Source organism: Centruroides vittatus, unplaced genomic scaffold, assembly GCF_030686945.1.
Source record: "Centruroides vittatus isolate TY-2023 unplaced genomic scaffold, ASM3068694v2 contig_897, whole genome shotgun sequence".
Classification (NCBI taxonomy): domain Eukaryota; kingdom Metazoa; phylum Arthropoda; class Arachnida; order Scorpiones; family Buthidae; genus Centruroides; species Centruroides vittatus.
Genome location: NW_027122587.1, coordinates 246,116 through 261,515, shown reverse-complemented (window position 1 = coordinate 261,515; position 15,400 = coordinate 246,116). Strand labels below are relative to the sequence as shown.

Here is a 15,400-nt window from a genome sequence, read left to right as displayed (position 1 = left end):
CATTATCTTTGATAATTTCGGAAAGAATGATTTAAAGGGGGGTAGGAAATGACGATAATGCATTCGTGTATCGTTAACTGCGCTTGACATGTGTATAAAGCGAACTTGACCATTCGTCGATATTTTATCTGGAAACGTCGATATAAATATAGATTTCAATAAGTAAAATAGAAAAGTTAAAGCTTTAACATTTACTATTTCATTTAAAATAACTTGACATTCAAAACCGGACATTCATATTTTATACGCTAAATGAGCCGAGTTTAAATTGAAATTTGATCTGTAAATAATGGAATAAATTCTAAGGAAAAATAAAATTTAAAGGAAAAAAAATAAATAAATTTAATTTAAAAATTTATTTTTAAACTAATTAAATTCATTTAAAAATTATTATGTAATGTAATATAACACTTGAGCGAGTTTAATGGGAATTTCTGTACGATTTAAAACTTTAATAAAAAATAAAAATATGTACTAATATATAATTGAGATTTAAGTTAGGAGCTTTCTAATCAATTATTATTTATTTTTTTATTTAATTAAAATGATGATCATAATTTAAATTTCATTTCAAATCAATAATAAACTACATTTGTAACTCGAGTGTAGTTTTTTAAAACATTATTTATTAAAATTTATACATTTAAATTAACGGATTCTCGAACTTAATGACAAATAATAATAATTTTTTTCCCAAGGAACTGTTAATTCCACATAATTCAATTTTTTTTTCTAATTAAATTATACTTAAGACTGATAAAAAAAAATTTTTTTAAATCATTCAAATTTATAAATAGGATCTTTTAATGAAAATATCATAAATTAAAACATCGTTCGTTTATAATTTAAATTAAAATATACTTAAATTTGTTTTTATTTATTAATTTCAAGTATATATATTCAAATATATTTTTTACAAATTTTTTTTTTTATGTCATCAATAAAAATCCATTTATATTTGCATATATTACAGTATTTAATGTACAACACGAGAATGATTCAACATGACAATTCGAATCCCAAACTCACCAACGTTTCCCCCCTTTTTCTTATATGAAAATAACATAAATGCTGCTTTTTAATTAATATTCTTGTTTAGACACTACTTCTATAATAATAATAATAATAATAATAATAATAATAATGATAATTATTATGGTACATTATTAATGTTAATTTAATTAGCATATTTCGAATTTTGTTTGCTAATTAATTTTATTAAATTTCCCAACGGGGGAGTGCGAATATTGCAGCGTTATGTGCGCCTGATTATAAAAATTTCACAACTATTGTAACGATTTTTATTTATCTTTTTAAAATATTTGAAATAAATTATATAAAATTCTGTTATGCAGGGTGGGCCGAAACTAAGTATACAGCTACAAGCCAGTCAGTATGTACTTGTCTGTAGTAAATATACACATGTATACAGACAATTGTGTTCCTGTATTTCAATCAGGCACACGTCCTCCCTCACGTGCTGACTACTTCTGGCCCACCCTATATTTATTTATAAGGCTAAAACCATATTAAATTTAACAAGAATTCTCTTCTGTTTGATACATTCCAGCAGCAAATATGATTTTAAAAAAACAATAATTCAAAATCAAAACTAATTCTTTAGTAACATTTTTAAAAAAATTTCCTTCTTTTTTTTTTTATTAATTAAAAATAAAATAAGGCTATTCACGAGATACGAATTTAGTGTATGTATCAGGCGTTGAGACACACTGAACACATAAAATTGAACACAAATTCTAACCTATAAAGTAAAATATTATACAGGACGTTCGATTTACTACTGTAAAATTGAACAATGAAAAATATGGGACATTCGACATTTAAAAAAAGAAAGTAAATCGCATCACGAAGGAAGAGACAGGGAACGTTGCAATCTGTTTGATTAGAGAATGGAGTTAGACTAGCTCTAAAATTTTCTAAATTTGCTGTTTATCTTATTAAAAACAGGAATTGTTTTTAAATATAATTGTTCAAGTAACGGGTGATATAGTTATTAGAATTACTGTAAAATTATAATCCCTAATACTTCTCAAATAAAGTCATGTACTGTACTTCAATGTATCAACTAGTATCTTATAAAGCTACTCGGTTCTAGTGATATACACAAATATATATAATAACGTAAAGATTGATAGAAATGTCTGCTGGAGTATAATGTGTGATAATATATTCAATATTATGGAATTTATATTAAAATTCACCTTATATAAACTGGAAGAAATTATTTGAATAAGTTTGAAAGATATTCACAGCGAGAACCATATTATAGTTATTTTTTTCATTAATATAATTTACAATGTAGAATTTATTGGAAGGACATCTCAGAATTTTTTTTTTTTTAAATATTCCACGAAATTCGCGATTTTAATACAATAATTTTGATCGATTCCTAAAAGTTTAGCTACATTTAACAATAATATAATGTTTTCAACGCATGTATTTTTCACCATAAAATGACAGACACACCATATTCCTGTACAAAATTCCTTTTTAATAGCACCTTCACGCCTTATGTATGAGAGATACGGAGGCACCTTCGGGTCTACATATCTCCAACATTCCGCACACCGTGCAAAACAAGGCAAAGCAGCAAATGGACAAAGGCAGTGAATAGTGAAAAAATCAAAGTACAACGTTCCTTCGTTTCTATGTCATATAGATCTTCAGAGGAAACAAGATGGAAACATATTCTGTGTGTGTTTTTTTGTTTTTCTTGGAAGGTTTACCTCTGATTGGAATAGAGGGTACCTTTACAAGGATTTGGAGCCAATCGAGGTACGTCTGTGAAAAATAAAGGAATCACTTCAGGAGTCTCCTGTCTTGTATATGACAGAACAGTAGAATTGATGCTCCACTCTCGTAACTCCAAATGCTCACCCGTTAACAACGGGGGCTGCGTATCACCACCTTTACACAATTTTACCTGCTAATTCTCTGCAGGTGTACTGGAAGATCACGGGAACTGCTCTTAAATTGTCACTATGTCAGGAGTTTAAAAAACATTATAGCCAAACTAATGTTGATGAAGAGAACTAGCATCACTAGTTGCTGACGAGACAACCAGTCCTGAAATTAAAACAAAAAAGAAAAAAAATACATACATAAAAATAATACTGATTATTATAAATTCTAGATATATTAATTAATATTTGAAATATATAGAAAATAATTTAGAAAAATAGATTTTAAAAAAATTACCAATTAATTAATGATATATAGAAAAAAAATTAAATATATAATTTGTATATTAAAAAAAAAAAGTTAAAAGTGTCGTCCTGCTTTATGTATTTCATACACCAGAAAATTAAAACATACAAAATTAATCCCGAATGTCAATTTAAAAAAATGTAACCAGAATAACTTTATTCAAATAAAAAATCAACATCAAAAATTGTATTAAAATTTTATTTTTTCCAATAAAAACACATATTTTTTTTTGTTTGTTTACAAAATACAATGAAAATTTTGTATCAGAAATTTAAAATAAAAATTTCCGAAAATACAAAATATATATATATATATATATTTTTCAAACCATTATAAATATTAAAAAATTACACATACACACACAAACATTATATATATACATATACATATATACATATATATATATATAATAATTGACAAAATAATAAAAGTTTTTCTTATTCTTCTTCTTCTTATTATTATTATTAAAAATAATAATTCAAACCATTTGTTCAAAAATAAATCGGAATTTGAAAGAAAGCGAATCGTTGATGTTCATTACGACACTGGAAAGTCAAACAGATTAAGATCAAACGTTCCTATAAGAAATTCTATCTAACATTCAATCTTGACCCATTTTCTTTTATTTATCAGAGAAGAAAAACTGATTGATACCGAACAATATAGATATATATAAAAACTTTCTTTCGGACGAAAGCATTTAATGACTTCCATCATTTTTACTTCGGGCAATTTTAATTCCACATCCTTAGAAATATTAAAATCAAAATATACTTTTATAATTTTTTTTCGTAATATTACACTCGATCTTGAAATTCTTTGACAATTTATCATTTATTTCTTTTCTTTGTATAAAAGTAAATATATTCGGTCTGGCTTTTATCGTCGTTAATTCGTAATAAAGTAGTTTAAAATTGATAGAAAATCGATTTTCCCCCCTCCCCGTGGGTCCACACGGAGGGAAAAAACCCCCGCCACCCCTGAAAAATTCCGTGAGGTTGTCCGGATTCGAATCCGGATCCGCAGAGCGGCGGGCCGATTCGTTAACCGCTTCGGCCATCTGGCGGTTAATTATCGCTTATAAACAGAAAATATTTATTTTTTTAAATTTATAAATACGTTCGCATCGTATAAATTTACATATATTTTATCATGAAAACTGTTAAATTATTTATTTTTATAATATTGTTTTGTATTTTTATAGACGAATATAAAAAGAATAAAAAATATTTGTGATTACTTTTCCTCGAATAGACAAAAAATAATAAATAATAAATAGTTCGCTTTCAAACCGTAAGATGGCGCAATGGAAGATATATTTACGCAAAAAAACGAATATTTGGTGCACGCGACAAAAGTTGTTGTAACTGTCGTTGTCATAGCAACAAGGCGTAGCTGTTCACCAAAAGGTAAACAGAATATAAATTGCAAAGCTCGCAATTCGCATTTAGTATTTATTATCGTCCGGTACTAAAATTCATCAAATAATTCGCCTAATGAAAAAAAAGAAAGAAATATTTCTTAATCTTTATTACAGATCGCATTAGAATCAATTTAAAAATAGAACGTATTTATGAACGGTAACCGGCGTATTGGCTTACTTTGCTAAATTCAGTAACAACTTCAACTTAACATTATTTGTATATCGGCCGATCATTTTAAATAATACGTATTAATTCATCCCGATTTTAATAAATTAATTTTAAATATTTTAAACGTTACATAAGTAAAAAAAAACAAAAAACAAAAATTTATTTAAAAGTACTTTTATGGTTGCCATTATTAGAAGCTCCGTCTAGTAGTAATATATTGATAAAAGAATTAACCAATAGCAAAGCGCCTTGTATAAATTACGCAGTTTTGAATCTATAATTTATTCGAAATTACTGCTTTTTTTTCGAAGTTATTATTTAATATTTATTAAAAATTTACATATTTCAGTTCTTTCGTATCAAATTAAAGAAAGTTGGAGAAGTTGATTAATATATAAATTATAATCCTATTTATTTTATCATACCGTTATAAAAAACTAAATTCTATTGATCGAAATATTCTTTGACTACAGACCTCTAACCAATAACGTTACAGTTTTTATATCGACCTGATTTGACGAAAAATGTGCCAGACATGCCATAATTTTCTTTCCTGCTGCATTCTTTTAGTAATTTAAGACTTTCTTTCGATGTTTATCTAATTTCGTATAAGTTTTTCTTTTTATTTTTTTTTAAATATGCCCGACTATAGGGTAAAGTATATATGCCCATGGCCGCTCAATGGAGCGAATTATAATCACAACTCTGTTCTCCCCCTTACTTTTTCCTAGTGTAGTAGAGAACGAAGATGATTGATAGTTTAAAATTCCATTAGTTTTGTAAGAATAATTTTTCTATATATATATATATTTACGGAGTTTCAAGGCCGGGAATGTTTCCAAAATCCGCGATTAGCAAACTATCCAAAGGGGTGGAAGGGAAAAGAAACAATTGGATAAGTTCGAATCGAAAAGGGGAGAAGGGGGAAAAAAGAGACCTTCAACTCGAATGACAATTGTGATGTTTTGATATTTTCAAATAAGTTATCTGTAACAAATCGAATTTGGAAATATTCCAGTTAAGAAAGGAAAAGAAGAGACATGACTTTCAAACATTTAAAAGACATAAAATGTAAACTGTAGACGGGGCAAAAGAGCCATCGATTAAAAGGTAGAATTTTTGTTTATTTTTTGCAGGATAACAGAAAATTTTATGCACAATTTATCGTTTATATATATTAAAAGTAAACGATTATATTTACGGTGTTTACGTATTAACGTGTCGTATACAGTATGTATTATTCGTAGCAGATGGTGGAAGGTTTGTTTCCGTGAATCTGTACGACTTATCAAGTACTAAAACTGCTTATCGATCGATCTTATTTTAGTGGTATTTTATTTATTTATTTATCTTATTAATAAGTTTGTTATATCAATATTGGGCAGATAAATATTTTCGTAGTTAATAAAAATAAATAAGGATTCCTAACGTCTAAAGTCGTAAATAAAAGAGCTCTGGGAATGTTTCTGATTTAGTTTTAGCCGCTTTCAGAGTGACTCATGAGAATAGATCATTCAATCTATCTTTGAGAGAAAGAATAGAATAAGTTTGTATAAGTCAGATAAAAGGAATTGTACAAGCTATTCGTGACGTTGTGGTTTGGCAAGACTTTTGTGTAGACTAATTTGGCCAAGGTATGTCCTACTAAGGATCAAATAACGCAACTCATGCTTCTGTTTTGACTATTAAAAGTGGACAATAGATTCAATTTGAGCCCGTGAAAAATCGAAGAAATTCTTCAGGTAGAAAGTAGTTTCTTCGAATAGCTTCATCAACATTCATACAATTTCGGATGTAAGATAAGAAGGAAAAATTCCTCATTTATTCAGTTAAAATGTAGAACTTGTTTTAAAAAAATCCCCAAAAAGTCCTCTTGGCATATGACTCGGTAGTTGATATTTAATAACGTTATGCAGAATACATATTTATAAATAATTAACGATATATTTTTCATTATATTCAAAATATTGAAAAAATCTACACTTGGCTAACTACTGTCTCGTCTAATGAGAACATAAAAGCATTAAATATAACCAATCTTACCCTGACATCTGGACTCAAGAGATATAGCAAAGGATTGGACCGAAGTCGTTCGGCTTCTTCTTCTTGTCGAATCAATTCTGCTCGACGTAAGGAACTCAGTGCTGCGACCTCTTCACGACTCATACCTGGGCTTTTAACAGCCAAAACTCCAATATCTGGCAAACTTTTTTTTCTCCTTCCATGTTCATTCATGTGAATAGAATTTTGTTGTAAAGGAGCGTGCCTTCTGAAGAGGCACGAAGAAGTGCGTTGCGGACCTTCCTGGAATGCCCGTTTTTTCGAAGCTCCTTCATCTTCGGGGGTATTGCTACCTGCTTCGCTATCACTTACACCAATATTTACGGGAGGACATTCTGGTGGATACAATACTGATGGTAACGTCGATCTCCGAGGAGGACGAACGGGTGGTGCTTCATCGTTATCCATACTTTCAGACACACCTGAATCCGGAGTACAGTCTGCTCCGTAATATTGTTTCAAAGTATCAGCAAGAGTTGAAACCTCAGTTTCTGTACGTGGAGTCTGTAATGATTTCGGAGCTGCTTTTTTCTTTAATGGCACACTTTGGTAATGATCGAAATGGTCTCTCGTAGTATGATGAATTGTATAGCCACGATGCTCATCTTGTTCATTGGACGGCTGATCAAAATCACTGGGACTTGCAAGATTTTCTTTAGAAACTGTGGTTGCTTGAAGATATAGCGAACGAGATCTGTGTTGGGACGGAAAATTGTCACGTGGAGGTAGCCGAAGAAGATTCAATTGAGAGTCTAATTTGCTACCAAGACGGTGTTTAAGATGCTCCGCTCCTATAACATATCGAAGAAAAAGATAAGAGATAAATAATTGTTATTCATATGAAACTGTTTCAAAATTATTTACAACAAGTTTAATTAAAATATATAAAATTAATATTAAGAAACTGAAACTACCATATAAATAACTGAATTTACAAATCACAAATACTCCGATTTACAATGAGAAGGCCTAAATATTTCAGTTTTTCAGCTTCTAAACCGAAACATATTCTTTCCTTCGAAACTTGAATAAAGAGATACAAAACTTAAGTTAAACAAGATTTCTTCTCCTAACAGAGTACCATTTCATCTGTTTATACACAATTTTTCCGATTCGAAAAGAAATTAAGACATTCAACTGACCTTGGAATCAAAGGTCACAGTTCTATCCTTCGATCACGGGTTGATTCTCGTTATCTTGACGGGCCACATATACTGACTCCTTCATCTGTTTGGCTTCACAGAAGTAACAAGTCACCACGTGACGGGGGTAACGAGTGCGCGCGCAAGAAACTATTTCAGTCATGACCTTGTTAGACTGGGAAAGATCTTGGCTTCCAATTCCGTCGAACCGATTTCAGCTTATTCGACACTTTAACCGCAGTCAACAAGTAGCAAAAATCGCAAGCGAACTCATCTCGTTCATGGTTTACCCACTCGTGAGAAATCTGTTAACAATCATCTACAATAAAATGATTTTTTTTTCAAATAATTACTCACCTGGTTGATTAAAGTCAGGCGCGAACTGCTTCGCTACTAGTCGAGCGATCTCTGCATCTTCTTTGGCATGTATAGCTGCGATGTCTGCTTGTTCTGCCTTACCTCGTGCTGTCGCTGTTCTGTTGAAAATATATCGAATACGATTGATTTAACGCATAAAACGGGAGAACAAATAAATCATTTTCGCGTTTTATTTTTAAAATTCTAACAATCGATTAATGCCGGTTCAAAAGTTCGATTTTGTTAAATACCCCGATGGGCTGCTAAAGAAGCCACACAATTTTTACACGCTTCGAAAATAATATCAAATTAATTCAGTATTTTTAATAGATATTAACGGTATTTTATATTGTGATTTTAATCTTTATTTTTAATAATTTTAAATTACGTGCTTCTCCTTTACACAAATGTGATATGCGGTGAAACGCCCATTACAGGAAAACTGCTTAAATTTCAATCAACAATATGAATATTATTTTACGCGCATAGAGTAATTTATACCTCTAAAACTGAAATAACTAAGCCATTTTAATTACTTAATCACCATTTCCTTCGTTTTCATTATTAATTTTACATTAGCTTTTACAGTGGCGTGGTAGTTAAATGTCTCTATCACCATGACAATGAAGATGAGAAAATGTAACTAGTACACTATTATATTCATTAATATATTATTTTTAATCAATAATACTTTACTTAACTGTTGTATTTATTTTTAAATTTAAGCTTTATATTAAGTATTTCATTCAAATTGAACTAATTAACATTCAATTCTGTGTATTAATTGAACAGTTAAGTAGTTTAGATGAATGAAAACCATTAAAGTTATCTATTTTATTATTAATTTATGTAATAATTTATAAAAGCTTATAATCAAGGATGAAATTATTATTATTATTTTACTAAAGTTTAAAATATATACAGGAAAAGGACGATGATTTGTCGTGTATTGATTAAAACTATTCGATGTAAACAAGATAATTTAATTAAGGGGTTTGTTTTAGACAATATTAAAACAAAAAAGTTGGAAAGTCGTTATATTAATAACATACCTCGATATAGCGATATCCGCTTTCTGGAGTGCTATCTGGGATGATTGTATCGCAGCATTAACAGCAGACTGTACTCTTTCTCGAAATCTTGCAGAACGAAGTAGAAACAGATGTTTCTTCTTCCCCGATGTCACTAACACATTATTTTTATATTTCCCTTCTTCCCTTTTACCGTCTTTAAGAGTGGTAACGCCGTAGCCGTATTTTTTATTATTGTACCATTCACCCTCGTACTTGAGACCGTCCGACCTTTCGGCAATACCGAAACCGGATCTCTTGTCGTTCTTCCAATCACCCATGTATGTTTCGATCACATTAGCATCTGTTATGTCGTCTTGGCTAACAAAACTAGTGTTGCTATCGGTCATCATCGAAGTATGAGTGTAGCCCGATTTTCCGGATTCTGAACTAGCCGAGCTCATCGAATTCGTACTACGATGCGGACCTACAGCATCCTGTTTGCTGCTATCGCTTTTCTTCTTTCTCAGTCCCTAAGATTGAATAAAAAAAACATTGTCACAAAGCCTGGCTGCAATTTTAATCATATTTTTAATTTATTTAATTTAAAATATACGCTCTCCGCCTCAAATTAGTAGTGGCTTGCCCCCTGTACATCATACTTTTCCTTTAACAGAGTCGTGCCGGTCAGCTATTAACTGCTTACAGGGGAAGTTTTGAATCGAAATAACATGGCATCGGAAGTCCGTGTACGGTTAACCGGGACCTCCTATCCGTAAGGTTTCCATATCTGGTCTCGGATTTCATTTATCTAACTCCGTTCTCGAGATTCAGGAAAGACAGGCGAACGGACGATAGTGGGAATTTATTGGGCTGCAATTTGAAAAAATTGCAGCCCAAAGAAAAAAAAAACAAAAATTTAAATTTAAATGCTAACGAACTGCCCGATTATTTATCGGGCTATAACACGGCTAATTTGATGCTTAGATATAAAGCAATCTGTCTATAGTTAGGAGATCCGGCCCGCCATCTAATGATAAATTTCAAAATTAAAAGAAAAATTTTAATTTATTTCTAAGATTTGAATTTAGAATATTATGGAAGTATATGTATATTTTACGCGTTTAAAAGAGGAAAATTTATTTTTTATACCTAAAACGAACTTTTTCTAATATTCAAGAATACAATTTACCTGAAAGATAGACCGCTTTACGTTTTCTGAAGCGTGGCGACGTCTTTGTGTGGGTTCATCGCTCCGAGCTTTCAACACAAATCCTCCTCGTCCTTCTTCTGGTATATTTTTCCGATCTGGAGAAGAATCGAGCTCGTCTTCGAGGGAAGTGAAAGATTCTCGAACTGTTTTTGGATGATAATGTGATGCTAATCCGAAAGGTGCGCTGCTTCTCACTCCATAACCGTGCCTCATTCCTCTCATCCATTGTCCTTGGTAAGTACCTTAAATTAAAAAGAACTTAAATAAATTTAAAATCCAGACTATACTTCCTTCAATATATATATATTAGCTCTACGCAACGCCGGATTGACAACTACGCAACTGAGGCACAAGCCTAAAGGTCCTACAAACTAAAAAAAAGAAGCAATTTTACTGTCGCAATTGTAAGCCCATATCACAATTTATAAATTATTCTACAGATACGTTATTAATTTATAATGTAAAACTATATACAAAGGCCCAAATCTTCTAGTTCGCCTTGGTTTATTTGGTTAAGGCAACGCGACACGTGGGTGATCTACCAGAGAAGAAGTACCTCCCAGGTGGAATTCTGTAGGAAACGGGCCTTATTTAGGTGTCACAAACGTGAAGAAAACCCGAAAAACTCCATGCGGTCAGCTCGCGAAACCATTGTTCGGTGGTTTCATTCACTCGGCCACTGGTGAGCCCTAATCTTCTGTGCATAAGGCGCGGTGGGTGTTAATCAACCCCGATTCTACGAGAATGTACTAATTTTCCTTATCACTATTTTTTAAATTTATTAAGAAATTTTATTTTACTGAAATTTATTTACATAAATAAATACTTTTAATTCACAATAATAATAATAATAATAATAATAAAATTGTAGCATCTGTAAATATCGATTTATTTCTTAATAAATATTATATATTTATGAATAAACTGTTTAAAAAAATCTAAAATTTAATTCAATTGTAAAGTTTATATAAAGAATTTTAAAGTTTTCAGTTTAGAAAACAATTCGAGAATATATATATATATATATATATTTTTAAGTAACAAAAATTTATAGCATAAGCCACTTTTACAGTGAAGTTCTTAAGATTTTGACGAATGGGATACAACAAAATTGGAAATAACGATTTTAAACAAAGGAAAGTGCATCGAAAACTTCTAAAAATAGTTTGATGAAAAATAGCGCATTTAAACTTACGAAAATACCAAAATATTCGAAAAATCGAAGAAACTAAAATTAATTAACTTCTGTTAAAAAAAGAAATCGCTAAAAATCAAAACTTTAAATCTTATTAAACACATTTAAATGTTGTAATTTAATAGTTAATTTTTTTTTTTTCCTACATTTCGAAACTTTTTCGAAGAAAAATTTAATATAAATTATAATATTTTACCTTATAAATGTATAGTGTTGAAGGATTGGAATGATGAAATAAGGCAATGCAACCTGCCAATGGACAGTGGCGCGTTATAACTTTATGGGACCCAGGCGAATTTGAATTAGGGGTCTCCGCGTACAGTGCTGAACTCGGACAGTTTTCTTCGGGGGAACGTTTTGGGGCAATATTTTCTTATAAAAGATTGGTTTGGTGGCGCCCTGTTGGTGGGCCCAAAGCAATTTTTCTTTTTACCCATAGGATAATGCGCCACTGCCAAGGGGGTGCCTCCAGGGAGGATTTTATATGAGAAACTGGCCCTTATCTAGGTGTCCATCAATGACCGAATGGATAAAACTACTGAATACTGGTTTGTAACACCTAAATTGAGGCCAATTTCCCATAAAAAGTTCTCGGGAGGCATCTCCTCATCGGAAGATCACCCACGTGTCGCAGTGCCGTATACAAATAAACCAAATCGCATTTAGGTGTTAGACGCGTGAAGAAAACCCGAAAACTCCACGTGGATAGCCGCTGGTCAGGTGCGAACTCGTGACCTATATGTTCGGCGGTTTATCCACTAGTGAGCGCAGATAATGTTAAAGCGCTACGACTATTCCCTTGTCATATTAATGGCCGATCGGTTTAGGTGTCAGTTTATCGTTCTGGGGGACTCGGGACCGAATCCGGGCTAGCAATCCCAGGAATTTTCGGGGGGGAGTCGTCCCGAATGTGTCCAGATCATCCATCATCATGGGTTCGGCCAGGCCCACAATGGAGCCGAGTCCACGAGGAGCTTGATAAAAAGGCCCTTTTAGTATCCAAAAGACGAAAAGAATGAAAAAATAACCCTTTCGTGACAATTAAAACTTACTGAAAATTTACCATTCCTTTAAATTCACAAAATATTTATTTCCTATCCGTAAATAAGACAATAAAACCAATACATAAATCGCATCATTTTTCATTAAATTTAACCAAGGAAGAAAATTAAAAAAAATAAAAACAACAAAAATTTTTATTTCTCCTTCCCCCCTCTCTACAGTTTAATTTAATTAATAAAACAATTTTCTTACCTCGAAACTTCGTATTCAATACTTAACTAATAAAATAATGGAGATAAAATAATGGTTGCGTGACCATATACATTTAAAATGCATCGCATATTGTTAAAGAATAAAAAAAAAAGAAAAAAAAATGGCGAATTTACTCGTTATAACATTAAGACAATTAAGTAAAATATGCTTTTTTAGCCAAACTTACTTCGTTTAATTGCACGAAAACTGTCACGGAAAGAATCGCTTTTCGTTTCTTGTTTCGAATGTAAATCGCTGAAGTTTCGATTCGATTTAAAGAAAATTCGACCGTAATAAACGGTCTTTTTTTTTCATCTCTAAAATTTCAAAAACATTCTTAAGAAAGGGGGGGGAATAGAAGATGTTACGTAGATTATTTTTCTACTTTTTATTTTTGCACCTTAACACCGTAATCTTAAATTTAACAGAAAATAAAAATACATAGAAGAAAATGGAAACCTTGGGCTTAATACGCCAGCATTTATGCCAAAATTTTTATATATAAATTTTAAATATTCTAAAGAAAAGAAGAGAAGAGAAAGAAAATGACGTCGTATAGGTGATCCTTTTAATTTTTCTTTTCTATCTTAACACTAGATTTGTGGACTGAAATTTGAAAAAATTATAGACCTATAAATTCTCCACTGTCGTCCGTTTGTCTGTCCTTCCTTAATATCGAGAACGATGTTATATAAATGAAATTCAAGAGCAGATATGGAAACGATTAGGGGCAGGAGGCCCAGATTAACTATATACGAACTTCGGGTTTAAAGCGGAAGTCACGTTATTTCGATTCGAAACTTCTCCTTGAAAGGAGTTAGATAAATGACCTATTGTTAAAGGAAAAGTATGATGTACAGGTGCAAGCCACTACTAGTTTGAGGTGGAGAGCATATATTTTAAATTGAAAATTTGCAGCTTGGAATTGTGACTATGTCACAATAAATAATTGCTCGTAGAGTGGAACGTTAAAAATTGAGCTTTTTGGAGGTTATTCTGTATGCATTTTAAAAAAGTTCCTGAAAAATGGCCGCTGTTTAGAGGTGGCCGTCATTGGAGGTTCGACTGCACTAAAATATTCGAGAAATCTCGGAATTTTTGAAGCATTAACGAGCATTTTTTTTGGCTAAAATTTTATATATGAAATAATGAATATTTTAACGTGAAGAAGTTAAACGACGTTATCTTTAATTATTTCTACTTTTAGCATCTTAACCATGGAAAAAAATTGACACGCGTGTTACGTTCTCCAGAATCTGATAAATTTTCTTACAAAAGCGGACAGAAGATACAACATTTAAACTACTTTCCTTACTTTAATGCATATGAAACTTATCCTAATTTATAAAAATAAAATGAATTGTAATAAATCTGCATTAAAACGAGACGTTTTAGAAAAATCATTACGTTGCCAGAATTAAAATATCACATGGTTTCTCTCCCCCTCTCTTTAATTACTCTAAGAGACAACTTTGGTTAAATTTAAACTCAAATTAGCGTGGTATAATAGGGAATTTTTGTGAATATTTTTACTCTATTCGAATTAAATATTATAAAAGTTTCTTTAAAATGAATTATTCATATGAAATTTGCATCGTGCTTAACACGAAGTGAATCCTTTAAAATTGTAACCAATTATTTCCATTGGCAAAAACATAAATTTAAAGAAGTAAAATTCGAATAATTAAGAATTTTTAACGATTAGTTCGACCCTGTTGTAACGCGTCGTAACGATTCTTACGACGCGTTACAACGGGGTGGAGTGTTTACAATAACGTCACGTAATGCAAGGGTTTCGACTCTCGAGTAACAGAACGATTCATTTTTGTTTCTGAAGTGTTACACCTTAACGTTTACGTCACCGCTTCTTGCGTTATAAGCTTAATTAATAAAATAATGTAACGTTTACCGCCTGTTGTTACAAGCAATTATTTTATTGTGCAATTTTTTTTTAAATTATACACCTATAAATTCCCACTGCTGTCCTTCCTTAATCTCGAAAATGGAATTAGATAGATGAAAGTCGAGACCAGATATGCAATACTTAGTTTAAAATATATGCTCTCCACCTCAAATTAGTAGTGTCTCGCTCCTGTACATCACACTTTTCCTGTTAGCAATAGAATCGTGCCGGTTATTTGACTCCTTTTAGGAGAAAATTTTTTAATTTAAATAACGTAACAAGTTATTACATAATTAATCGGGGCCTTCGGTTACCTAACCTTGCCATATCTGGTCTCGATTTTCATCTATCTAATTCTGTTCTCGAGATTATGCAAGGACAGACACACAGATCACAATGGGGACATTATAGGTCTACAGTTTTTTTTTCAAATTTCAGCCCAATT

General features: G+C 31.3%; 1 protein-coding gene across 1 annotated transcript in view; it reads right to left on the bottom strand.

The window, feature by feature from the left end:
• Nucleotides 1-2,491: 2,491 nt before the first annotated feature.
• LOC136983932 (junctophilin-1-like) overlaps nucleotides 2,492-15,400 on the bottom strand; it is a 46,270-nt gene continuing 33,361 nt past the window's right edge. Inside the window, exons 2-6 of the mRNA XM_067280821.1 lie at nucleotides 10,583-10,845; nucleotides 9,433-9,923; nucleotides 8,381-8,499; nucleotides 6,864-7,672; nucleotides 2,492-3,087 (exon numbers count right to left, since the gene is read on the bottom strand). Of these exons, the coding sequence (XP_067136922.1) occupies nucleotides 3,001-3,087; nucleotides 6,864-7,672; nucleotides 8,381-8,499; nucleotides 9,433-9,923; nucleotides 10,583-10,845 (1,769 nt within the window). The 3' untranslated portion in view covers nucleotides 2,492-3,000. The remainder of the gene's footprint in view (nucleotides 3,088-6,863; nucleotides 7,673-8,380; nucleotides 8,500-9,432; nucleotides 9,924-10,582; nucleotides 10,846-15,400) is intronic.